Here is a 25,469-nt window from a genome sequence, read left to right on the forward strand (position 1 = left end):
AGCCCACCCTCCTGTCACATAATGGAAAACAAAGCCCTCAGGGGTGAAAGGAAAGTGACCACAACATTCAGAGTGACCAAGAGAGCTTTATTGTAGCAGTACAAAAGAGGAGAAAGAGGGGGGAGGAAAGGAAAGAGGAGAGAAGGAGAGGGAGAGAGCAAAAGCAAGAGAGAGAAAGAGAGAGAGCATAAGAGAGAGACAGAGAGAGCAAAAGCAGGAGAGCGAGGGGCCTGGCAGGAAGGAGTTTTTATAGCCCAAATCTAATGGGGTATCTGGGTCTGCAAGCTGCCCTGTTGGCACAAGGAGGCTTAAGTGTTCAGCCTTGAGTGGCGAGTTGAGTGTTCAGTCTTGAATGGGGCTTGGGGGTTTGGGCTTGAAGCAAACAGGTGATAAAGAACCAGACAGAGGGTTTGAGTGGCCAGGTCATCCTGCAGCTAACTTTGTTTGGCATGCCCTGCAGACAACTTATTCAGCCTGTCCTGCACCTAACAAGGGGTTGTAACTTGACCAGATTGGCACTGGCCATATGCAAGTCAGTTACAGTCACAAATCCCTAATCTCGGGAAGAACAGAATCTGGTGAAAGAGACAGATGCCGCAATGTGTTACAAAGAATTATCAACAAAGCAGCAGAGAGAAGGAAGCAATGCTGTCCGGAGATGATGAGGGGGGGTTCTACTAAATGTAGAGAGAAAAAAGCATTTCAAATTAAGCAAAGACCAGAAAAGGAAATAGGCATCAGTATATTCACGGGACTCTTTCAAGAGGCGGTAAATGACTGGAATACAAGGTACAGACTGCAGAGAAGACAAGCAGTGGCCACGATACCAGCTGGGACACACAGGTGCCTAGACATCCGCTGCAAGTGACAGTGGTAATAAGTGTAAAAGGAAGGCCCCTCGCCCAAGCAGGTTCACAGGTCACTGTATTTTACCTGGAGCCCAACCAGGGCTTGTTTCCCCAAAAGCTCCAAAGAGACAAGCTTAAGGACCTGGAAGTAGCCAAGCCCAGGCCCTCATGTCACATAATAGGAAACTGAAAACCTCACAGGCAGAGTGACCTGCCCACAACCATGAGGTCATACAGCTGTGGATGACCCGAGGGCCACAGGGTGGCCTCTCCGGGTAGGGAGTCTATTTTCTTTAAAGGCACTACACTTTGAGAAGCTTGGCTTTTGTAAAATGGAGAGAAACGAATTTTTTTGCCCTTCTAGGAACCGCTGGAAGACGGCTGAATCAGTAGAAACCGAGAGCTTGTAACTTCACAACCACGCCTTTCTCCCGCCCTTTTCTCCCTCGCTAGCCCCGCCTCCTTCCGCCTCTTTTTCCGGTCCCCAACCCGGGTCCGCCGAGCTCTTCCGGTTCCTAATTGAGGCTCCGCCCCTTTTCCCTGCCATCCCCATTGGCGGAAAATCCGAGCCATCTCTCAAGTTGCAGAGACACAGCGTCCTGGTTGCTGTTCCCGGAAGTGACGCTAGAAAGGCCCACCCCTGAGGAAGTGACGACAGGCGTGCCCTTGACAGGCGGGGGTAGGGCTGTGCATCCCTCCGCTCGCGCTGCCGGGAGGTAGGTGCCCGGGGGTGGCTCGAGGTAGTGTTACGGCAGAGACCGCCGCAGGCGCGCTCCTGCGCAGGATGGTGGAGAGCGGGTGGAGGTCCCGGACGGGGAGACCTGGTCCTCCGGAAAGGGAGTTCCCTGGCGGCGTCCGATTTCCCCAGTTTCCTCCACACACGTCCCTCCTTTCGGGTTCCCTCCAGCTGTTCCTTCCATCTTGGTTCCCCGTGCACTCCTGCACCTGTGTTTCCTAGTTCCTCCTCTGAATAGTTGGGCTTCTTGTCAGTCCTTCGACCTTGCCTTTTCCCCTTAATTTTCCATTCAAATGCTCTTTTAAAAGAGCAAGCAATAGATAAAGAACTCTACGGACGGCGTGAGTTCCGACGTGGAATGTCATTTAATGGTTGAGTTGTTTGGGGTCTGTCGAGTAACCCACCCGGGTTGGATTCTGGAAATCGGGCAGGACTAAGTGGCAGCTGCCTCAGAGTTGATCCGGGAGGACCAGTGGTGCACTTGACCTCAGCAGGTGCTCTGCAAATGAAGTTCCCCCCTCTCGACCTTCTGATTCCACCTAAATCTTGATTTCTTTTTGGTTGTCAACTTGGTTTTCCTGTTCAGGTTTGCTTTCTGTCTTTCGATTTTCATTCCTCACTTCCACCCCAGAAATCTTATATATTTGCTTGCATTTTTGCATCCACCTCTGTATTTTTCTAAAACCCCCAGTATTCCCAGATCCCTTTATCTTCTTAGTGTGTTGACTTCCTGTTGTGTGCCCCAAATCATCCTGCCTTTTTCCCTCACAGATGGCTCATCGACTTCTCCTGAGGAGGTTCCTGGCCTCTGTCATCTCCAGGAAGCTCCCCCAGGGTCGGTGGGCACCCCTCACCTCCAAGGCCTTGCAGACCCCCAAATGCTGTTCTGGTGGCCTGACAGTAACACCCAACCCAGCCCGGACAATATATACCACCAGAGTCTGTTGGACAACCTTTAATGTCCAGGATGGACCTGACTTCCAAGACCGAGTTGTTAACAGTGAGACACCAGTGGTTGTGGATTTTCATGCACAGTGAGTACAAGGAGGGGGTCAGTGCAACCAGGGTCTTACCTGTTCACGTATTTATTGAGTGCCTGCTATGTCCCAGGTCCATGTTCAAGGCTTCTTACACTTAGACTCATTATAAACACTGGTACACAGTCTTTGCTGATACAGAGCATCCAATCTGGTAGGAGACAGGGTAAACAGTGCTGGGAAAGACTTAAATTCTGTATCCACTGCCTGAAAAGCTCATCTTCAGCTGGGACCAGAGTCAGAAAAAATATGAACATAGCATCACCAGGCTTTCAGTGTATACCAGTGCTTGGCCCTGTAGATAACTTGACTTCACTTTGATATCTCACCACTAAAACTGTGGGTAGGACAGACAAAAGTTATCAGTGCCACCATAGCAGTGTCCAGGCATGTAGGAGGAGTGTGTTTTAGAGAGATATAAATGCCTGTGGCCTGATTTTTAGCCTGGCTTTCATTTCCACATCACTGGGACCTGGCTAGATCCTAGCTTAAAAAAAAAAGTTAGACCTCTCAGAATCCTGGGAGGCAGTCCGGCACAGTGGTATACACATGTAATTCCAGTATCCTGGGAGACTGAGGCAGGAGGCTCACAGATTCAAAGCCAACCTCAGCAATTTAGCAAGGCCCCAGCAACTTAGCAAGACTCTGTCCCAAAAAAAAGGCTGGGGATGTGGCTCAGTCATAAAGTGCCCCCTGGTTCAGTCCCTGGTATCAAAAAAGAAAAATGAATCCTGAAACGAACGAGTACTCTCTGAGTCAGAAGTTGGGAGGTTTAGGCCAGACACAGTGGCACACACCTGTAATCCCAGCAGCTTTGGAGACTGAGGCAGGAGGATCATGAGTTCAAAGCAAGCCTGAGCAATGCTAAGCAACTCAGTGAAACCCTGTCTCTAAATAAAATATAGCATAGGGCCTGGGATGTGGCTCAGTGGTCAAGTGACCCCGAGTTCAATCCCCAGTACCAAAAAAAAAAAAAAAAAGAAAGATGTGAGGTTTTTCTGGGCATGTCTCTTTTTCTCTGGTTCTTGTTCTGATTCACCATGTCTCCTTGGGCAGCCATGTGCTGTCCTTGTACTCCTTTTCTTGTAATCGGAGATAAGGTCTTGCAGACTGGGTCTTTTCAGTGTTGCAGCTTCATTGATTAGAATCTCTGAATGGAAGGGTTTTAAAGGCTAAGAATAAATTAGTTGTCAGTGGGGGCATGTGGAGTTATTCTTACCTCCTGGTCTAGTGAGAGGGTTTCTGAAATGATCAAGATAATCTTTTCTTCAACAAGGAAGAGGGGTGCAAATGTATGTAATCAGTGCCAGGCACTGTCCTTGGTCCACGTACACAGAGATGATAGCACAGCATTTGTCCTGAAAGAGCTTCTTCCGCTCTTCCTAACCCCCACCAAGAGGGGATCACCTGTACGTTGTGATCAGGGTAGTAATGGCAGTTGACTTGGGGATGCTCAGAGACCAGAGGTCACTTGGGAATGAAAGGAAACACTTTGGAAACGACCTCGGATTATAATCCTGGCTGTGCTTCTCACTGGCTCTGTCGTCTGCACAACCTTCACTGACATGGGCCTCAGTTTCTTTGGACACTGGTTTATCTTAGGGACTAAGTTACTGGTTCCCTCCCTGAGTTTTAAGTCTGTAAGGTCCAGGTGGGCCAAGGGGAGGTTCTGGGGAGCCCGTGGATGGAGTGGTAACGTTCTTGTGACTGAAGGGTGTGTCCTTTCTTTTTCCTTTTTTAAAATATGGACCACTTTGTGAATTTCCTTTCCTGCCTTCCAAGGTGGTGTGGCCCCTGCAAGATCTTAGGGCCACGGTTAGAGAAGATGGTGGCCAAGCAGCACGGGAAGGTGGTGATGGCCAAGGTGGACATTGATGACCACACGGACCTCGCCATTGAGTACGAGGTAGGGGTTGGTGGGGTTGCCGCTGGGCAGCCAGTGTGGGGATCCACCTGTCCTTCCGTGTTCGCAGGCTACAGTCCTCGTGCACCCTGCCGTGTGCCGAGCAGGGTGATTCTGGCAGATAAGAGGATCCTGGTTCCCAGAAGCTCTTGGTCTGTTGGGAGAGACTGAATAGAGCACACCAGTGTCGCCTGAGAGGAGGAGGAGGGACTGTGTCCTGGGGAGGGCAGGCAGGGAACTCTCCACATCAGACCCTCTGAGCCGAGAAGGAAGGGCGTGGGGAACAGTGTGCAGGAGGACGCGGAGTCGGAGCTGCTCGCTGACACAGTGTTTATGGGGAGTGCCTTGGGCACCGGGCTCCCCAGCTTGGTGCCATGGAAGTGGTCGTGAGCCCACTTAGGCTCCTGCCTTCCGCGTGTTAAATCAGGAGTCTTCGACCCGGTCTCTGAAGAACCAGCAGGAGGCATTTGAAGCCACAGTCAGTAGTCTTGGTGGTTAGGGGAAGGAGTGTGACCGCGACCCCAGAGAGTGTTTACACAGCCAGGCAGCAGTGGCCTGTGGGCAGAGCTCACTGGCCTGTTCTAGGTACAGTTGCAGTGTCATGTCAGTGCTTAGAAAGTTTCTGATTTTGAAACATTTCAGATCTGGGATTTTTGGATTAGGGGCATTCAGCCGGTAAAGTCTGTGTAAATATTCTAATACCCCCCCAAAATCTGAAACGTTTCAGTTCCTAAGGATAAGGGATACTCAGTCTGTGGAGAGAAGTAAATCAGGAAGAGGGGGTGGGAGTGCCGAGCAAGGGGAGAGGGGGTTTCCTGTTTAAAAGGGCGGGCTGGGGAAGGCCTGGCTGGGAAGCCGAGACTGAGCAGAGACCCAGTGGGCTGAGGAGTGAAGGGGAAGGCCTCTGAAGAGCCACCAGGCGGAGCAGACGTCAAACTCAAAGGCCCCGAGTTGCTCACAGGCCACGGGGAGAACCCAGGGAGGTAGGGCATCCTCTGGGCCTTGGAGACCTCCGTGGCTAGAGAAAGGGCGAGGTTCTCTGAGGCTGAGTGGCCGCGGTGAAGGGTCAAGCAAGGAGCAGGAGGACAGGCAATTGACAAACCAAATTGAGGGGGTGGTCTTTGGACAGCCTGCTGACGATGGCCTGTTAAAGAGGCAAGGTGGCACCTGGCGAACTCAGGGCCACCTCTGGCTCACAGACACATTTGGTCTGGTTCCTAAAGTGTTCTAAAGAAATAGGAAGCCAGTGGTTGATATTTAAAATTCAGAGGTGTTCACACGAATATCCCCATTCCTGGTTTTCTTGAAAGACATGATCTGGCCAGCAGGAGCCTCCCCGCCCTTCCTCCTCTGAGGAACAGGTGGCTGGACAAGAGGCCTCTTACCAGAGTCAGCTCCCATAGGACCAGCCAAAGCAGAGGTGCTCGTCCTCCACCATGCCCCGTGGGAGGACACATGTGGGGGTGGGACAGGGTGAGAACCGGGACACTGTCCCTGGCTGGGCAGATAGGGGCAGCCACCCAAAGGAGTTGAGGCTGGCCCTGCCAGAAGCCTCATGGCAGCCACAGCTGGCTACTTACAAGGCTGACCTTGGGACCTGGCGACAGCGCTGCGGACGAGGTCTAGGGGAGGGAGAAAAGGCTGTTTTTTCAAAGGCTCTCCCTGGTTGCTCAACCAAATGGGACCTTTGTCTGACCCTTTGGACACCCCTGGCTTTCCCCTATTTGTCCACCCTGTCCCCAGAGCCACCACAGCTGTAGGGGTCAGTTTGTGACCTTCTGATTCAGCTTGAGGCTGAGCTCCTGGGGCCTCCTGCAGGGCTGTGGGCAGGACCAAGACGTCCAGGCTTCCTCCTGGCGCACTGGACACCACAGCTCCAGCCTCAGCAGGCTCTTCAGTAGACCCCTGAGGGCCAGCTGTGTGCCAGGGACAGTGGGAACTGGTACCTAGGCGAGGGAGAGCCCACTTCTGCCAGCAGTGGGACCCCAGGTGGTGAGAATGGCCAGGACCACCCTGACCTGGTTCCAGGAGACCTGATGTGGGAACAGGTGCTAATGTCCTGCAGTCAAGCCTGGAAGATGAGGGGTTCCTCTGGTGGGGCTAGGTCTCCCTTTCCCTCTGCCCACTGTCCAAGTGCTGGGCTGGACACACAGAAAGACCTCAGGGCAGCCGGGCCCACGTCACTTGCTGTTTTGCCAAGCCCTGGACTTGCATCACTATAAGGCTTAGGAAACGCCAGCAGAATTCCCCCACCCCTCCCACCCTTCCCTCACACCTGTTCTAGGATCACACAAGGTGCAGGTTCCTGCTAAGAGCTCCGCAGTACTCCTGGCACAGTTTCCTCCAGGGCCTCAAGCCCTTTTCCAAATGTTGGATGAGTTTGTTGGGAAGACTGCTGTAAGGGACACTGGGTGCTGGGAGTGTGGCTCTGTGAAGAGCACTGCCCAGAGTGCGCGAGGCCCTGGCTTCAAGCCCTGGTTCAGGGGGGAATAGATCTGTGTGATCATCCACTGTTGGCATCCCCCACCAGAGTGCTGGACCTGCCCTCACACGCCATCATCACCCCAAGTCCAGGGTGCTCAGTAGGGCTCACTCTTGGTGTGGTTCATTCTGTAAATTTGGACAGATGTCTGATAATGTGTACCTACTGTCGTGGTATCGCACAGATCATTTTCAAAAATCTGTGCTGCCCTTGTTCGTCCCTCGTGCCCCCAGCACTGGCTGCCATGGATCTTACCATCTCCACGGTGTTGCCTTTTCCAGGATGTAATTTAGTTGGATTTGCCTTTTCAACAACACTTTTTTGCCAGGTTTCTGTTCTCGCATCTGAAAAGGCTCAGGGGTCACTCTAGTTAAACTGGGCTAACTGGGCTGCACGAAATAACCACACAAGAGACACAAATACCTTTTTCTTTGAGGTTGCTGTGACAGCTCCTCTGACCTTAAGGGTCTGCAGAAAGAGAGAGAGAGCACGTGCTGACCCCTTTTATTGAGGAGAAGCTATTCAAATGAGGCAAGGGGTCAGGTTTCAGGGGGCTGAGTCTATCTTCATGATGTCCACTGTCAGCAAGTTGACTGACACCTGGGTAGGCCACACTCAAGGGAACAGTAAGAGGAGGGGACACACAAGGCACTTCCATGGAAGGGCAAGGGGTTCTATTACAAAGGAACAGGTGAGCATAGCTTCACCCATGTGGCTGTAGCAAGACACACCCATTTCTGTGGACTGAGCGCCTCAGCACCCAGCTGGGGAGTGTAATTCAGTCACCCGTAAGATTGGCCTCCCACACTTTTTCTAAGAAAAAGTGTCTCTTATCTCAAAAAGCTTTTATAAAACATTTGGCATTTCTTTTCTTTTTGTTTCAATATTTATTTTTTAGTTGTAGTCAGACACAATGCCTTTATTGTGTCTATTCATATGTGGTGCTGAGGATCGAACCCAGGGCCCCGCACATGCTAGGCGGCACTCTACCGCTGAGCCACCTCCCAGCCCATTGGCATTTCTTATTGGAGGCATGAAATCTGTGAACGCTTCTTCCTGTGGTCTTCATACTGCGGGGATGCAGTATTTGTCCTGGTTCTTTGCTGTTTGGTGGCAGTAGAGCAGATTTGATGTTATGGGCAGCAGAGTCAAGCAGAGCCCGTTTCAAATGCCAGCTCTTTCCCTTCACTTGCTGTGCCATCTCAGAGCAGTCACTCTGCCTTCCAGCCTCAGTCTTCTCGTCCCTGAATGACCCTACTAGGGCTGAGGGTGTAGCTCAGCCGTAGGATACTTGCCTGTGTGTATGGGGCCGTGGGTTCAGTCCTCAGCTCTACAAAACAAAACAAAACATACACATACACATCTGTATGTATATAAATAATGGCCCTACCTAGAGGCAGTAATTTATAAAGTAGCCATGTACATGCCCAGCATCCCTGCATATGACAGTGAGATTTTCTTTTGTGTTAGTTCTGCTGTTAGCGGAGGAGGAGGCCACCAGCATCCAAGGACACCTAGCACTATGCCAGTCCTTTGTTATACCCTTAGCGAAGGTGGTTACCAAATGGATGAGTTGGGTGAATCGGGCGAAGATCTGGTGGACTTTGAGCCACAGTGGCCTTGCGGGTGGGCTAGGGATCTGTGGAGAGGGACCACACACATGCACCTTCCCACTCTGAGTTCTTCAAAGAGAGGAGGCTCCAGGTAGCTTCACAGTCCGAGGACCACAGCTCAGCCCGGCTCATCTCTCTCCAGCCCCCTTGGCCCTGCCACAGTAGAGAAGCAGGTTGGGTCCTGGCTCCATCCCTCCCGTTGCTGTCAGTATTCCAGAGGGAGCACCAAGCCCGGCCCTGTCCACTGCTGGCATATTCCCTGGGAGCAGCAAAGCCGTGACCTCCTGTTACAGCCCAGGGACCCCGGGTGTCTGGAAGCCAGCTTCCTGTGAGCCCCGGTGTGTGTGAATGTTTAAGCTCCAATTCAGAGCCTCCCCTTGGTCAGCAGGGACTAGACCTTAGTGACATGAAAGTGCACCCCCAGCCTGTGTGCTGCACACCCAGTGCCAGCGTGGGGCTTGCACACCTGAAGGCACACACCTGCGAGGCCATGAAGGGACCTTTCCAGGACAGCCGGGTACACTCTCCAGCCACCTCTGTGGGCTTAAGTCCTACCCTTTTTGTTTTGTGTTTTCAGTCCTGTGGGTGGAACCCTGGAACCCAGGGCCTACACGTGCAAGGCAGGTGCTCTGCCACTGAGCACATCCTCAGCCAAAGGCCGTATCTTAAACAGTGGCATGAAGGATGTATTTTCGTTAAAGAGAGAGCACAGGATGGTGTCCACCAAGTGTGAAGATGAAAGCCGTGTTGGAGCCCTGTGCCACAGTTGGCTGCCTGCCTGAGGCACCCCAGGTCCTCTGCTGGCCACCAGGGGGCGCACAGCGCCTGTGCTGTGTCTGGAGCGTGCTGACCTGGACCTGGCCAGGGTGAGCCATGCGCTCAGTTTTCGGCCCTTAATGCTGTCACCCGTGCCAGAATATGCACAGACAGAGGCAGCGGGGAGCTGAGAACAGGTACACTCATGTCAGCTCAGTGCCTGTGGTGGCACATGCTCTTTGAGAAGTGTCGGCTGCCACCCACCTCAGTCACAGGGACAGTGTCATCTTACCTGCTGTTTGTCCCCAAAGTGCTCTTGAGAGTGAATGTGGAGCCTTTTTGTAGGCATGTGAGGTGAGGATGGGGCCTGAGGATGGGCAGGTCTGGCCTGCACATTCGCAGCCCACGCGGCACGGGTTTTGCACACTGAATCCTAGGTCTGGCCTCCCGAGTGACTTGGGCCAGGGCAGCGCTCAGGCTGTGGGGACACCTGGTAGGTTTGTGTGGATAGCTCCTGTTACTCTGCAGTTACTGGTGTGTGAGGGAAGCCTGTATTTGTCTTGTTCTGTTTATAGTTTTCTCAAATGCCTGTGAGTGCCAGGCAGGGCGCCCAGGCAGCAGGGCGAGGGTGCCAGTGCGGGTTGGCTCACTGCAGTCCTGTGCCCTACCCCGCCCTGAGGGAGCCACAGCTCGTGCTCCCTCCCTTCCCTGTGAAGAGGTGTCAGGTCGGACATGGCTGTCCCCCGCCACCACCCATGCCGTCCAGCTGGAGCTGTGGGTTTCCAAAGCCCGTTACTCTTCTCAGCAGCGGGCCGTGGTAGCTCTCGTGGGGCCCTGAGAGGGGCTCCTCTGACACGCCCTCTGTGGCCACTGGTTGAGTGCCCGCTGTGCCAGGTGCCGTGCCAGTGCCCACCCATCTCCAGGTTAGCACTGAGGCTTGACTGGCAGCATTTCATGCAGCCTTCCTGTGCTCTGCAGGAGGTGTGGCAGTGTCCCCTTGCTCCAGAAAGCCCTGAGCCTTGGGTAATCAGGGGACAGCCAGGGTCTTCCACTGGGGTCAGGGAAGCTGAGCCAGTCCGCCCAGAGCCAGGACCCCAGCCACCAGCTTGCTATGTGAGTCCCAGCCCTTTCCCAAACCCTCAAGGTGGGCTCTGTCATCCCGGGGAGGCGGAGGAGGACTGAGAGGCCCAGACAGGCACATGGCCTAGCTAGAAGCCCCAGCTCCTCCCCAGCCCCGCCTGCAGCTGCACGGGCTATTTTCATCTCCTGCCTTTCCTGCCAAGCCACTGGGCCAGGGAGTCAGTGGCGCGGCCGGGTAGGAAGGGAACTGCCCGCAGGCTGCAGTGGAAGCAGCTGCTCCAGCGGCGGGCCTCCAGCCCTGCAGTCTCCTGCACCAGGGAAGGCCACTGTCCTTTGGGCAGATACTGCCCCATTAAGCCCCCAGCCCCCCCCCCCCCAGAGGCTTGGGAATGTCTGCTGAGAGGTGTTCACTTCCAAGTGACTTGGATTCCCTTGTCACCTCCATCCAGGTGTCAGCTGTGCCTACTGTGCTGGCCATCAAGAATGGGGATGTGGTGGACAAGTTTGTAGGCATCAAAGATGAGGACCAGCTGGAGGCCTTCCTCAAGAAGCTGATCGGCTGACGAGCAGGGAAGCGTCCTGAGCACCCTTGCCCGCCTGGACGCCTGTCCTAGGGGAGCCCAGGAGAACGCAGCCCTCCCCCCGCCCCCCTGTGCCCACCCCATGGGCCCCTGCTTTGGAAACCAGCCTCCAGACACGGAGTCACCAATGCTGCCCACCTGCCCACTGCCAGGGTAACCGTCGGAGGAGCGGTGACCGTCAGGGGAGGGGACCTCGTGTTCCCACCCACTCCTCCTCTCTGCTTCCTCTAGGGCCAGTTGCTGTTGTCCCGAGATGCTGGAGAACGCCCGGGGCCAGCCTGCAGAGGACTGTCCAGGCGGCAGCTGGTCCCCATCGCCTTGGTCCCTCTGATCTGCACCCCCATCTCATCTGCCTCCTGCATTTTTCTTTCCTGCCGCTGTTTTGTAAAAGAAAAAGGAGAAAACAAGGAGCCGAGCAGTGGGAGTGATAGAGGGTTCTCTCATTTCTTGTAGGTCTGTAATAAAGAACTTTATGTGGTCCCTTCTACCTCCTGCTGGGAAGAACAGACCCTGGGCCCCACACTGAACCCCGCAGCCACCCTGTCCCTGCCTCCCAGAGAGCCGACCTTCTCCCATCCTTCCCTCCCAGGCACCAGGGCACTGGCTGCAGGAGCCCTGGAGGCCCTTGACCGGAAGGCTCCGGGTGCACCCTCCCTCACTGTCCACAGCCCCTGGCTCTCAGCAGAAGGCTGCACTGTGAACAAATCAGACCAATAAAACCAGGGTTTGCACTGAGGGCAGCTTCCATTCTGTCTGGGCTGTGAGCACTTGGGATCCAGGCTCAATCTCTGTCCCTGTTTGCTCCTCTGACTCTCCACTACCCTGTGCTCTGACCAGTCCCTCCAAATACTGGTACTCTCTGTCCTGGAGACATCGTCACACTCCTACCTTTCCAAAGGCCCAAGGTGTTGCCTCTGTGACCCAGACTAGGACTGGGTTCATGGGCTGCAGACCAGGATTTCCATCCAGGCATAGATGCCTCTGAAACCTGAACTCTGGGAATCCAGCGAGACCTCCCACACCTGCTGGCTCCTGGCTGCTCCTACAGATTCTCAACCTTGAGAGGCTCAGCCTCCCTCCCGTGTGTTCCCACAGGAAATCAAGCCCTGCACCAGACTTCACTCCCGATTCGGCTCCTCCTGGCCATAGCAGCTACCTGGGCTCTGCCTCCCTACTAGAGCCAGCCTGCCACCTGGTCCCATTGCCTGGAAGAGGTGCCAGCTCCCTGCAGGTCTTCAGTGATAGGTGTCAGGAGTGTCCTGACACCCTGCCCCTGGCCCAGGATGAGTGTCCACTGGTTGTGCGTTCTTGGTGGCACAGCTGTTTTCTAGAACCAGATGTGGTGGCGTACCTGCAGGCCTAGCAGTTCTGGGGGCTGCAGTAGCGGGATTGCCGTAGTACCCTGAGATTCTGTAGTGGTCCTGCTTCCCTGGCTTAGGTAACAAGACCCTCTCTGAACAAAGCACTCCCAAGAGACAGGACCACCCAGGGGCTGCCTCGGGAAGGCCGAAGCAGAGCAGGAGAGGGGCCGGCTGATGAGGAATGTGGCTTTAAAGTCCTCAGGTTCAAGACCCATCAACGCACAGGCCTGTTCCCTCCAAGCTGCCCCACCCAGAGAACATTAGGGTCTTGTTCCCACATTCCACAGGAGACCTGCTAAGAGGTTACAGAGCATGTCCCAGGTCATAAGGCCTGTGAGTGGCTGGCTGGCCCCCAGGCCAGGGCACTGCCCTCCTTAGTCCTCTGTAATAAAGTACAAGATCTCCACCTCCTGGTGAGCCAACAGGGGGGCAGTGTCGCTCATTTCACACAATAGGCCAGAGCGGGCAGGGGTTGAGCAAGAGGACATTCATGGGTGAGGGGTGGGGCCAGAGCGGGGCCCAGCCCTTCCACTGCACCCGCTGTTCCTTAAAAGGTGCCTTTGGCTGAGCGCTTGCTACACACATTACCTCATTCAATTCCACTCTTATGAGGCAAGTATTATTTAGTGGAGAAACCTTCAGAGAAATTGACTTGCCCAAGGTCACATCTAAAATGTGACCTTGCCTAATAGGAACCCAGGTGGGAGTCTGGCCTCTCCCCCTAGGTGGGTGTGAAGAGCTGTCAGAGGCTTGGAGCCAAAGGCAGGGCCTCTGCCACCCCAGCCGTCCCTCAGAAGGTGCTTGGCCAAGCGAACTGAGCCTGCGGCCATGGCTGGGCATTCCAAGTTGGCAGTCTCTGCCCGGGAGGCCGTTGGCCATGAGTCACTGGCTGTGAGCACAGAATCCTCAGGGTGATCCTGTCTCACTAATTCCAAAGCTCTGACCTCACCAGGGATGCCGCTGGCTCTGCGTGGGCAGCCCCCAGTGGCCCTCCGTGTCTCAGCCGTGGAACAGGTGGGCAGTACAGCCACAGGCTGGAGCAGAGAGCCTTTAGCCACCAGGTTGAGGAGCTTGGGGAGGGGACAAGGGCTCAGGCTCCTCTCAACCTCAAGACTCCCTGCCAAGCAGGACAGACACCTCCTGGCTCACAGAGGGACAGCCATGGAGTGGCCAAGATACGTTCCACGAGCTGAGCACCTCTTGGAAGCATTAGAATGTACGGTGGGCACTGACACGTTCCTTCTAAAATGTGCCAAACACCGGAATCTGTCTGCAAGGAGTGTGTGTGTGTGTGTGTGTGTGTGTGTGTGTGTGTGTGTGGTGCTGGGGATTGGCCCCAGGGCCTTGTGCATGCCAGGCAGGCACTCTGCCAACTGAGCTTTGTCCCCAGCCCCTGCAAGGAATTTAAGCTTTACGGACCCCAGAGCAAGAAGGGGCAGCAGGTAGATCCCCAGCTGTTCTCTGGGCAGTGTGAAGGAACCCGAGGGGCTATCCAGCCTCCCCCTGAAGGCACAGGGAAGGGGGACCTGCCAATTCAGCACCTTCCTATAGGGCTAGAATCTGAACCCAAGGGCCCTGACTTCGGCCACAGTAAAAACGACAATAAGACACCACCCTCTCTCCCCTACGCAGGAGAGGCGAGCGTGGGGGACACTGTCTCTGTGCAGGGTAGACTCTGGGTCCAGGACCTGTCAGGGGGAGAGGATGTTGGTGCTGTGACCCTGCCCTTCCCAGCACTCGCTGCCCCGGCAAAGGGTCTGAGTCTAGGCCAGCTCCACCCCCAGCCTGGCCACCTGGGAAAGCTCTTCCAGAAAGTGAAGGCAGTCCTGGCGGGCTTCGGAAATCCCTCCGTGCGCCCGGGGCTGGGAGGGCCTCGAAACAATGCCGGGCCACGTCCTTAGCGGGCAGGATGCCCTTGGCAAGCAGGGCTTCCAGTGTTCCTCCCCACTGCCTGGAACACCAGCTGCAGGGTGACCCTGAGTCCTGCCAGGGCTGGGGGCTGCGGCTCCACAGGAAATCTGGGCCACTCCTGTTCCAAGGAGCCTCGCCTCTCCAGCCACCTCCTGGCAGCCCTTTGGACGCCAGGGGCCACACTGGTCACTCCACAACAGCAGGAGGGCAGGAAGCCTCAGATGGGGTTCAGATACTGCCATCCCACCTGCAGGTTGTGGGACCTGTCGCCTTACTTTGGCATTCTGAGGCTCAACTCCGCAGCAGTAGAATGTGAACCTGCTGCCGAATGCACGCACCTGTGTCACGCAGAAAAGACAGGGACTGATGTCACCATTTTACAGAGGAGGAAAACTGAGGCTCAGAGAGCCAAAGTCACTAGGCAGGGGCAGGTGTCAGAGCTCACATATTTGACTCCAAAGTCTGACTAGACTTTTGTGTCCCCTGAGCACCAGCTGGGGCTGGTGAGTCAGTGCCAGTGAGGTCCTGGGGAGAATAAGTGGCACTGGGGCACCTCGTGGACAAGCGGGAGCTGCTTGGCTTCCCTGGCTCTTCCTCTGAGCTGCGTCTCAAATGGGGATCACCAGGCTGCCCAAGACGCAGCCCAGCGCCCAGGATGGGAGGGGCAAGCCCTGAACCAGGCTGGGGCCTTACAGCAGCCTGTGACCCAGCCCTGAGTCCTGCCACTGCCCGCTGCTGCCCTGGAGAGTGGGAGGTGGTGACTCCACCCGTGGAGAATGCCCACTGCCGTCCTCGTGAATCGTCTGCACTGCTGCCTCCTGGCCACTTCTGCCCGCCCTCCTGTGGCAGCGGGGGGAAGCCTCTCTCCGGGGTTGGGACACCCCAGCCCAGCCACACTGTTGGTTACTAACTGGGGGGTGGGGAGTTGGTTACCACTGAGCCACATCCTGCAGCCAGTGACCTGGGTGAGCTCAGTCAAGAAGCGGTCTCCTGTCTGCTGCCTTCCTTGACCCCACACAGGGAGGGACCCAGCATGGATCCCTTTGTGTCCAGGGGCTCCCTCCGCCTTCTCTGACCTCCCACACCCATCTGAGGTAGGGATTGCTGTTCCCACTTCACGTATGAAGAGACAGAGGCTCAGAGAAATAAAGGTATGTCCAGGGCCACATCCCGGGAATGGACCCCGGGCGGCCTGAGCCAGTCCCCTGCTCCACCCACTCTACCACAGTGCGGCCCAGGAGGGCCAAAACCCTCTGCTCATGCCAGGAGTGGGGACCCCCCAAGCCCCAGAAGGAGGCAGGAGATGTCCTTTGTTCAGCGTCCATTCCTAAGGCCAGAATGTTCTCCAGTCCACACGCGGCATCTTGGCCACAGCGTCTGCAAGTGCCTCTCTGGGCCTCAGGTGCTGGATGTAAGAGGAGGACACAGCTCCCCCAAGGAGGCCCCGGGGTGGAGGCTGGAAGCTGGCTTTGAAGGGGCTTTGGAGTCACAGTCACCTGATTCCAGTCGGGTCCTCTCCCTCACCAGCTGGGCCTCAGGGCTTTGGGTTTTGCTTTGGCACCAGGCAGTGAGCCCGCGGTGTTTACCTGTGGAGCCGCATCTCCAGCCCTTTTTATACTTGAGCCTTAGTTTCCTTCAAGTCTGAAATAGGAGGACAGTACTCTTCTCACAGGAGAGAGTCTGACAAGAGATAGTGTATTGTCACAGCATAATGTCAGTCCTGTGTGTGTGTGTGTGTGTGTGTGTGTGTGTGTGTGTGTGTGAGAGAGAGAGAGAGAGAGAGACAGAGAGAGAGAGAGAGAGTGTGGTGTGTGGTACGGGGTGGAATCCAGGCCTGCACTGACTACATCCCCTGTCCCAGCTTTCTGTCCCTGCCGGGGCTCGGCATGTGTGCTCACTGCCACAACACGGTACTACAGACTGGACCTCAAGCCGCAGAAATTCACTTTTTCCAAGTTCTGGAGGCTGGAAGTCAGCAGGGCTGGCTCCTCCCGAGGCCTCTGTCCTTGGCTGCGAGGTGGCCCTTCCTGAGTCCTCCCAGGGCTTCTCCTTGGCAGGGGAACATCCCGCATGTCGTCGTCTTCTTCTACTTTTTTTTTTTTTTTGGTACCAGGGATTGAACCTGAGGGTACTTGACCGCGGGAGCAACGCCCCCAGCCCTTTTTATTTTTTTATTTAGAGACAAACTTTCACTAAGTTGCTTAGGACCTCAGTTGCTGAGGCTGACTTTGAACTCAGGATCCTCCTACCTCAGCCTCCCAAGCCTCTGGGATCACAGGCTGGCACGTCTCTTTTTATGTCCACATTTCCTCTTATAAGGACACCCTAGTGGCCTCATTTGAACAAAATCACTTCTTTAAAGGGCCTGTCTCCAGATAGCCCCATTCTGAGGGGCTGGGGTAGGAGCTCCAACATGCCTGTTCTCTGGGGGGGACTCAGGGCCGCTCAGAGCAGCTCTCATGGTCATGTGGTCACCCAGGGGCGCCAGCTCTGCAGGGCATTAACTTCTTGAATGCCAGGGACGCTGAGGAGGTTGGCCCTGAGGATCAGTTCCATTTCCATGAGGAAGGAAAGGCCCGCAGGGCTCGGGCGGACCCAGGGCACAGGCCGGAAAGGGGCAGAGCAGGATTCAAATCCAACATGCATCTGAGGCGCCACCCGGTCCCTCCTCTCAACACCGCCCCCACGCACACCTCACATTCTCACGTGCCGCTTCCACTTCTCAGGCCGGGAAGTCGCTCAGCTGGGTCACGTCGTTAACCTTGGCCCTCGGTCGAATACTTAGGGTCTTCTCAGTTAATCACTTTTCCATTATACACGAGGTTGGAACAAGCATGTTTGGGCACGGAGCTTATTTCTTTTAGATTTTATAGAAGTGGGATTTCCAGGGCAGAGGGGACTAACTTGTCATTGTCCTTAAAGCAAGGAAGGAGTGTCCCAGGCTGAAACCTGAGCTGGCCCCAGCTGTACCTCCCACCTGCCGTTTACTTTGGGGGAGGGCAGGCTGAGCCACCGGAATGTCCTCAGAGGTAGCTCCGCTGGCCCCACCTCCGGCCCTGGCTTGTCCCCTCCACTTTTGCCTTCAAAAGTTCCAAACCCCAAATTCCGGTGTTCCCGAGACCTCCCAAGTCCAAAGGAAGAAACTGGTTCAGGTTTTAGGTCTGGGTGGGATCTGAGAATGGGCACCGTCCAGGCCACAGCCCTGATGGAGGCCCTGAGGAAGGGCAGCCTCTGCCCCTGCCCACCACCCTGCTGCACGTCTCCCTGAGCACCTTCCATGTCCCCACCCTTCCAGAGGGCGGGCACCAAGGAGGGACACAGCAGTCTGCAAGGTGGATGAACGCAGGAGGCCACACCCTTGCCAAGGAGCTGCTCTGCCAGGTCGCTCTCCTCACTGCGGCAGCTTGGCAGGACCCAGCACCTCTGCCACTTCCCCGGTGACTTGGGCACCACACCTTGTCTAAGCCCCAGGGTCCTCTTCCCCAGCGAAACAGAAGGACAAGGGGTCTCCATACCATATCCCCCATCAGCAGTTCCCACCTCCCAGGATCCCTACGGTGCTGGGATGGGAAAGGGAGCCACCAAGTCTCACCAGGAGGCCACAGTGGAAGTCCAGAGAGTAGGCCCCGCCTGGGGTCTCCAGCAAGACCAAGGAGAGAACCCAGAGGCGGCCTGAGTTCCCACTTGGAGTCCTGGGGTTGCTCTTGAGTGAGGTTATCTGGGAAGTCCAGGAGGGAGAAATTTCCCAAGGGACAGGCCTAGTACCTCGGGGGGTCCCTGCCCCTGCCAGGTCCCCAGACCCAGTTAAGACCCTCTGTTCTATGCTTGCACCTGCTGGGTACACCGGCTGGGTATCCATGCAGCCCGGGAATGACTTTAGAGTGGCCTGGCCACATGTGGGGACTGGCTGCACAGTGTTTACCCAGGACTCAGCCCAGCCCCGCCACCCTCAGGGCTGCAACTCTCAGGCCTTCTCCTGAGCAAAGGGAAGGGAGCAGGGCTCTGCTGGGCCAGGCCCAGGCCCTCCCTGCCCAGCCCAGCCCCTGTGGGCTGTGGGGAACAGGCAGAGGCCATCTTCCTGGACAGTGGCCCAGGAGGATGTGGCAGGGGGCAGCAGCTGGGCGGCTCAGGCCAGGGCAGCCTGGGAAGTCCGTGCTAGAGCTGTTGTTTGTACAGCGGGCCCTGGGCCACCCCACCCACTCAGGCGGCTTGGCCTCCAGGCCCCTCTCCAGGGGCTGTGTTTCCCATAACTCTGCTCCCCGGTCATGAACCTCGGGGCAGGAAGGCCCTCAGAGACCAGCTCCCACTCCACAGTGGACAGAAGAAGCCCAGGCCCAGCGAAGGGAGGGAACAGGCCTAAGGCCAGCTGGTGAGTGGCTGGGTCAGGAGGGGGCCCTGGAAACCTTGATTAATCCCTCCTTCCCCATGCAGCCCGTGAACTTGACCATGGACCCTATGTCCACTGGTTCATCCTTCCCATTGGGAGCTCCAGCGGATGGAGAAGGGCCTTTGTTCCATCCCTAGTGTTGGGCAGAGGCCCAGGGCATCTCTGGTGAATGGAGCTCCTACTCCAGGCCTGTGGCCTTCTAATGCTCCTGTCTCCACCCCTTTGTGCCCTGAGTGTTTGGGGAGGTCAGAAAAGGCATGATTTTCTTTGAGTCTCCTGGGCCTTCAGGCAGGACAGCATGGTCTCCTGGTCTCATGAGCTCAGAAAAGAGCTTGGGAATAATGGGACCTGCCCAGAAGAGGAGAGAGGGAGGTCCTCAGAGCTAAAATTGGAATTTGATCTAGGATGACCCATTGCATTTTGCCTGAAAAGAAGGATTCCTGGTGTAGGGACCTTTGGTGCTAAAGGAAGTACCCAGGCTGGGGATGTGGCTCAGTTTAGAGCCCTTGTCTAGCATGTTCCATCCCCCAGCATCACAGAAACAAAACCAAAAACAAGAGGTGGGCTGGGGCTGGGCACGGTGGCAAAGCCTGTAATCCCAGTGGCTTGGGAGTGAGGTAGGGGGATCGCAAGTTCAAAGCCAGCCTCAGCAAAAAAGCGAGGCACTAAGCCACTCAGTGAGATCCTGTCTCTAAATAAAATACAAAATAGGGCTGGGGATGTGGCTCAGTGGTCGATGGCCCCTGAGTTCAATTTAAAAAAAAAAAGAGGTGGGCTGGGAGTGAGCCCAGCTAGAGTGTTTGCCTAGCCCATGGGAGGCTCTGGGTTCCTTCTGCAGCACTGGAAAAAAAGAAAAAAAGAGGCAGAGGTGCTGACTCCACCTCCTATTGTGTAACTGTGGATAAGCTGCTTCTCTCCTGACACCTCAAAGGCTTATCTGGAAAAGAGTCAATATCTACCCTCTGACCCTCCTGGTTGCCATGAAGCTCTGGGAAGCTATGGAGGAAAAGTCAGAATGTGCTATGTCCCAGGAGATGTGAGGGCTGGTGGCCATCCCAGTGAAGGACTTCCTCTTACCCCCCACTCCCACTTCCTGCAATTCATTGACTCACCGGCAGACACTGGCTCAGCACCTAGGATATGGGGGAAATGGGAAATGCTGGGTTGGAAAAGGAAGAGCTCAGCCCTCCTGGAATTCACCGCACAGGCTCGGGCAATGAGAGTACAGTAAGAAGAGTCGGTTCAACACAAGTTTTTCATGAGCAGCTACCATATGCCAAACACTTGACTGAAGTATTTTACAAACATTAACTCGTTCGATATTCATACAGCTTGTGTACTGAGCTGAGGGTTGACATTCATCCTGAAGGTGGCTGAGAGGGTGTAGTGGAGGTAGCAGAGGGGCAGTTGGACAGCCCTGGGTTTTTGTAGATCTAGGCTGTAAGGAGAGCTGGGAGGAGAGAGGAGGCAAGGGAACCTGGTAGCTGCCTCCTGATGGAGTCCTCTTATGATTTAAGTCTTGCCAGGCCAAGAGAGGTCCAGTTAACCAACACTTCTGCTGGATCAAGGTTAATGTTTAGCGAGGACCTGGGCACAGCCCGAGGTTAAGGACTTCAAAAGTGCCAGTTATAAAAAGGCGCCCCTTGAAGGGAAGACTCGGTTGGGGCTGGCTCACCACCCGACCGACCGTGAAGCTGGGTCACTGAGCGCTCCACAGGCCCTTCAAGCCCCCTACTCCAGCTACCTCGCGAGGACCTGCGGCCAAGGATAGAGTGAGGGGTAGACATGCGCACAGTGGCCAGGCGAGTAGGTGTCCTAGCCGGGCCTGCGGAAGGCCAGGCCGGATTTCTGCAAGTTGAGTCCTTGTAGGGCGGGGCCCGGAGCCGGTCTCAGTTTGGGCAGGGGCATCCGGAGAAGCCCGGCTTGGCGGAGAAGTCTGTCCCGGAGGTGGGGCGGGGCCGTCAGGGTGGGGCGGGGCCGTCAGGGTGGGCGTGGCCGTCAGGGGCTGCGGCTGTCTGGTGGGCGTGGCCGTCAGGGTGGGGCGCCCCGGCCCCGCCCCCGCTCCGCGCCTGCCCGTATAAGGCGAGCGCCGCGCCGAGCGCCCCTGGCGGAGCTGCTGTCGTCACGTTTGCCTTCCCGCCGGCCCGGGGCACCTTTCCAGGGCCGCCCTGCACCCGCCTTCCTGCCGGGAAGTGCTGCCCCGCCCGCCGCCCGCTCGGTCCCCGCGCACCTGCGTCCATCACATCCCAGCGCGGGAATCAGGCCCGCGCAGTGGGCTGGGTGGGCTTGTCGGACCAGAAAGTGGGGATCTGGGGCACCCAAAGCTGGGGTGGCCGCTGGGTGGGAACACCCGCCTCTGAGGACGGCCGACCTGCCGGACGCCTGCCAAGTGCTGGGCGTCGAACTCGCCTTGTAAAAAAAGGATTCTGCTGGAGCAGGAGGATCGCGAGTTCAAAGCCAGCCTCTGCAACAGCGCGGCGCTGAGCAGCTCAGGGAGACCCTGTCTCTAAATAAACTACAAAGTAACTGGGGAGGAGGCTCAGGGGTCGGTGTCCTGAGTTCAGTGCCCGGTCCGAAAAAGAATCTGCGGGTTCCCAGCCGCGGAGTGCGGTAGTGAGGCCAGCTCTGGAGCGGTGTGTCCGGGTCTGACTCCCTGCGTTGCTTGCGGCTTTGTGAGCAACGAGTGCAGTTTCTCTGTGCCTCAGTTTCCTCACCTGGAAAAGGGGGTCTTAACAGTTCATTCAGTGTGAGCGTTAGATGTGTTAATAGAAGTCAGCGCTTGCCCTTGATGAGCCCTTGATGAATGGTGGAAATAGTTGACCCTGAAGGGCCATGTCCCCAAAGGGGCAGCGAGGAGACCCAAATCTCTGTGTCTGTGACTCTGAGGGCAACCTTAGCTACCTGGTCTTATTTGCTGGCGTTAGGGGGCCCAGGTGCAGCTCCTAAAACGAACTTTGTACATCTTTTCCACATTTCAGCAAATGCTGATTTGGGCCAAAAAGAACAATGGGCTAGGATGTCTAACAGCTATTTAGCAATCTCCCTATTTAGCAAAAGAAAGCCCCCAGACTGGGAGCCTTGGCCAGGGGATAGAAAATGAGTTTATTTTTTTATATATAACATTTTTTTTAGTTGTTCATAAAATGAAGTTGTACCTTCATTTTATTTTTATGTGCTGCTGAGGATCAACCCCAGTACCTCATGCATGCTAGGCTAGTGCTCTTCCTCTGAGCCACAGCCCCAGCCCACAAGTTTGAAAATTTAGAATTACTATGTTTGTATGTGCATGGTACTGACATTATATTCACTAAATATACTCCAGACATAGGGCATAGAAAGCAGTACAATGATTCGAAGATTCCCACCACACACACACTGAGGACTGAACCTGGGGGGCTCTACCACTGAGCTACATCACAAAACTTTTTAATTTTTTTTTTGCGGGGGGGAGTATCAGGGGTTGAACTTGTGGGCACTCGGCCACTGACCACATCCCTAGCCCTATTTTATTTAGAGATAAGGTCTCACTGCCTAGTGTCTCACTGTTACTGAGGCTGGCTTTGAACTCTCAATCCTCCACCTTCAGCCTCCCAAACCACTGGGATTATAGGCGTGGACCACTGCACCCAGCTTATTTTTAATTTTGATGTAGGGTCCCCCTAAGTTGCTGAAGCGGGCCTGAAACTTGGGGTCTTCCTGCCTTGGCCTCCCTGGTTAATGTTCACTTTTTTGTGTTTTGATGCTGGGGATTGAACCCAGGGTCATGTGCATGCGAGGCAGGCACTCTACCAACTGAGCTATATCCCCAGCCCTAATGTTCACTTTGAAAATATATAAATGTATGTGTGTAAAATGTGAGCTGATCAAAAAGAAAGTCTGTTACAAGGTTTGTACACACCTCCCATGGCTACCCTAGGCCAGGCAGGATGAGGAACCAAGTGCCTCTCTCCTTCCAGTCTTGGTGGGAGGGGAGGGTGCCCAGAGGGGCCATCCAAGGCCCTGGCAGCCCGCCTGCAGCACGCACAGGCCTCCGGGCCAGGTTGCCCCTAGTATATTTAATGCACAGGATTCCACACCAAAACCCTCAGGCTCAGCACTGGGGTAAAGCCCAGCAGGCCTGGTTCATCCCATGGAATTTCCGGTGGGGGGGGATTAAATACGTAAGTGTAAATTTAAAAAGAGGAAAAGTGCTACGAAGGGCCCAGCAGCACCCAGAGAGCTTTCGCCCTTGGCAGGGAAGGCCCAGCCCAGCTGCCTCCTCTAGAGCTCTGCCTGGCCATTCCGGGCATCGATGGCATGTGTTGTGGTTCCTCGGCTCTTGTCACAGGGGACTGTGATTTACAAGCCTGTCCCCCATCTTTGAGCTCCTCAAGGAAAGAGGCCGACTCTGGTGACCTGGGACGATTCAGCTTTCAGTCCCTTGTTCATTCACTCATTTTCATTCATCCATAAATCAGAAGGGCCAGTGTCCCCTTCATCTGCCAAACCCTGACACGGAGTAGTAGATTAAGAGGGTGAGCGCTGGGCTGGGGATGTGGCTCAAGCGGTAGCGCGCTCATCTGGCATGCGTGCGGCCCGGGTTCGATCCTCAGCACCACATACCAACAAAGGTGTTGTGTCCACCGAAAACTAAAAAAATAAATATTAAAATTCTCTCTCTCTCTCTGTCCCTCTCTCTGTAGCGCTGTGCTGCAGCCTCTGACAAGACCAGGTGACAGTTGTGACAGTTGGACAGGCCTCCTAGGTGTCAGAGTGGGAGAAAAGGAGTTTGAGGAAAGAGGCTAGAGCCAGTACAGCTGCCGGGTGGGTCACTGAGTGTACGGCCAGGTGTGTGGCAAGCAGCTGAGGAAGGGTGAGCTGCAGCCTGGTGGTCAGGGCCTCTGGCCAGCTCCCTTTCCTGCTGGTGGACAGAGGGCTGGATGCATGATCTAAGGCAGCCGTGCCACTTCAAGGTTTTGTGTCTGTGGCTGGGAATAAGAAATACATCACATCACAACCTGGCACAAGGCTTAAAATTGAAACAAAGGTTTCACGAGATAGTTTATTCTTTTTTTTTTTTTAACCTTTGTATCATTTATTTATTTATACGTGGTGCTGAGGATCGAACCCAGGGCCTCACACCTGCTAGGCAAGTGCTCTACCACTGAGCCACAGCCCTAGACCAGATAGTTTATTCTTACCCCAGAATGCACTCTCATCTTTTTTCTATTTTATCATTATCATCACTATTAAATTCTGATTTATTCACTTTAAGTCCTAACTTAAATAATGTCAAGATCACTGGTGGTTCATGAAAGCATTATCTACATCAGTTTGAGGCCAGCCTCAGAGACTTAGCGAGGCCCTGATTCAAAATAAAAAATAAAAAGAACTGGGAATGTGGCTCAGTGGTAAGCGCCCTGGCTTCAATTTCCTGGTAGAAAAAGAAAAGCATTGACCCCAGTGTCCTTCCAGCCCTGAGCCTGTCTGCCTAGCAGGGACTGTGGGAAGCAGCCCACCAGGGCAGGACAGGTCTACTGGCTTCCCGCAGCACGCACACCCCAGCCCCCATCACCAGAAGTCCCCTGGCTGTAGACTCAGGAGACCAGGCTGAGGACATTTCTTCTACCCTGTCTCTTCCCTCCCTCTACGCCAAGCTCTGAGTCTCCACTGGACAATCAGCTCCCTGGCCAGGCTGAATCGGTGCCACCGACTTCTGGGAGTGGAGTCAGGTAGGTTGGGAAGAAGAAGGGGAGTTGAAGCCCTAACTGGGTTCTGAGTTCTGGATTCCGAATCTGTCCCTCCCCCAGGGGCAACTCCTCGCGTCCTGTGTAGGGGATGGCTTTTGCCTGTGGTCGCCACCTGGCCTGCAGGCCTGGCTTCTTGGCTTAGCAGAGGGTGGAAATGGGTCAGAGTCTCTACCCTCATGCCCATCTAAGCCTCGTCCAAATCTTTCTTCTGTCTGGATTCTCAGATTCTGGAGAGATTGGAGAAACTTGGGGGTGGGATAAGGGCACCTTGGGCTCCCAGAACAATGGAGCCAGAAGAGTTCTTAAAAATGGAAGCCAGCCAGGCGCGGTGGTGCACGCCTGTAATCCCAGCTGCTGAGGAGGCTGAGGCAGGAGGATGGAGAATTCAAAGACAGCCTCAGCAAAAGCAAAGTGTTAACCAGCTCAGTGAGACCCTGTCTCTAATACAGGATAGGACTGGGGATGTGGCTCAGTGGTTGAGTGTCCCTGAGTTCAATCTCTGGTACTAACCAAAAAAAAAAAAAAAAAGAATCCAAATGCCTTGTTTTATCAGCGTGGAAACTGAGGCCCAGAGATGGGAGGATCTCACCCAAATCACATAGGAGTTAGTCTCACTGAGCTGGAGACTCAGGCTCGCTCTTTTCATTGTTCCATGGTGGTACTCTTTACAAGGGGCCCAGGGGTGGCTCAGGAGCGGGGCTTAGCCGGCCTGGGAGCTGGGAGGCCTGCACCTTGGCTGTGCTTCTGCCACCCTCCTCTCAGGGACCTGCTGAAGTCCCCGCCCTACGTCATCGGCTACAAAGCAAGAGTGTGGGGACAGAGGTGCCTTGCGGCCCCTCCCCTCTGAGTCTGTGCTGCCCTGGCCTCCCGGTGTGTGTGTGGGTGGGGACAGTCCCTCTGTACCTGGAAGTCTGACAGGAGGAAGGTGAAACCTGTGGGAACCTGTTTTCTCCCAGGAAACCGCTGCTTCCTGGGGGCCTCCGGATGAGGACGGTGGCTTCTGGAGACGCTGGAGACGGCTGAAATCCAGGCGGAGGTGCCCTCC

General features: G+C 55.3%; 1 protein-coding gene across 2 annotated transcripts; it reads left to right on the forward strand.

Annotated features, from left to right (window-relative positions):
* Positions 1-1,405: 1,405 nt before the first annotated feature.
* Txn2 (thioredoxin 2) lies at positions 1,406-11,771 on the forward strand. Of its 2 annotated transcripts, none has more exons than XM_005322296.5 (4): positions 1,406-1,564; positions 2,356-2,618; positions 4,404-4,527; positions 10,905-11,771. In XM_005322296.5, exons 2-4 carry the CDS (start codon positions 2,356-2,358, stop codon positions 11,016-11,018), a joined length of 501 nt encoding a protein of 166 aa, XP_005322353.1. In that variant the 5' UTR covers positions 1,406-1,564; the 3' UTR covers positions 11,019-11,771. The 2 variants fall into 2 exon arrangements, with proteins under 2 accessions (XP_005322353.1, XP_013212785.1); XM_013357331.4 differs by lacking the exon at positions 1,406-1,564 and adding an exon at positions 1,593-2,078.
* The last annotated feature ends 13,698 nt before the right edge of the window (positions 11,772-25,469 follow it).

Source organism: Ictidomys tridecemlineatus, chromosome 6 (genome assembly GCF_052094955.1).
Source record: "Ictidomys tridecemlineatus isolate mIctTri1 chromosome 6, mIctTri1.hap1, whole genome shotgun sequence".
Lineage (NCBI taxonomy): Eukaryota > Metazoa > Chordata > Mammalia > Rodentia > Sciuridae > Ictidomys > Ictidomys tridecemlineatus.

Excerpts from the sequence above, each read along its gene's own strand:
- Txn2 (XM_005322296.5), top strand. The coding sequence starts at position 2,356 with ATGGCTCATCGACTTCTCCTGAGGAGGTTCCTGGCCTCTGTCATCTCC. Across the intron at positions 2,619-4,403 it reads GTTGTGGATTTTCATGCACA|GTGGTGTGGCCCCTGCAAGA; the intron begins GTGAGTACAAGG and ends CTGCCTTCCAAG. Across the intron at positions 4,528-10,904 it reads ACCTCGCCATTGAGTACGAG|GTGTCAGCTGTGCCTACTGT; the intron begins GTAGGGGTTGGT and ends ACCTCCATCCAG.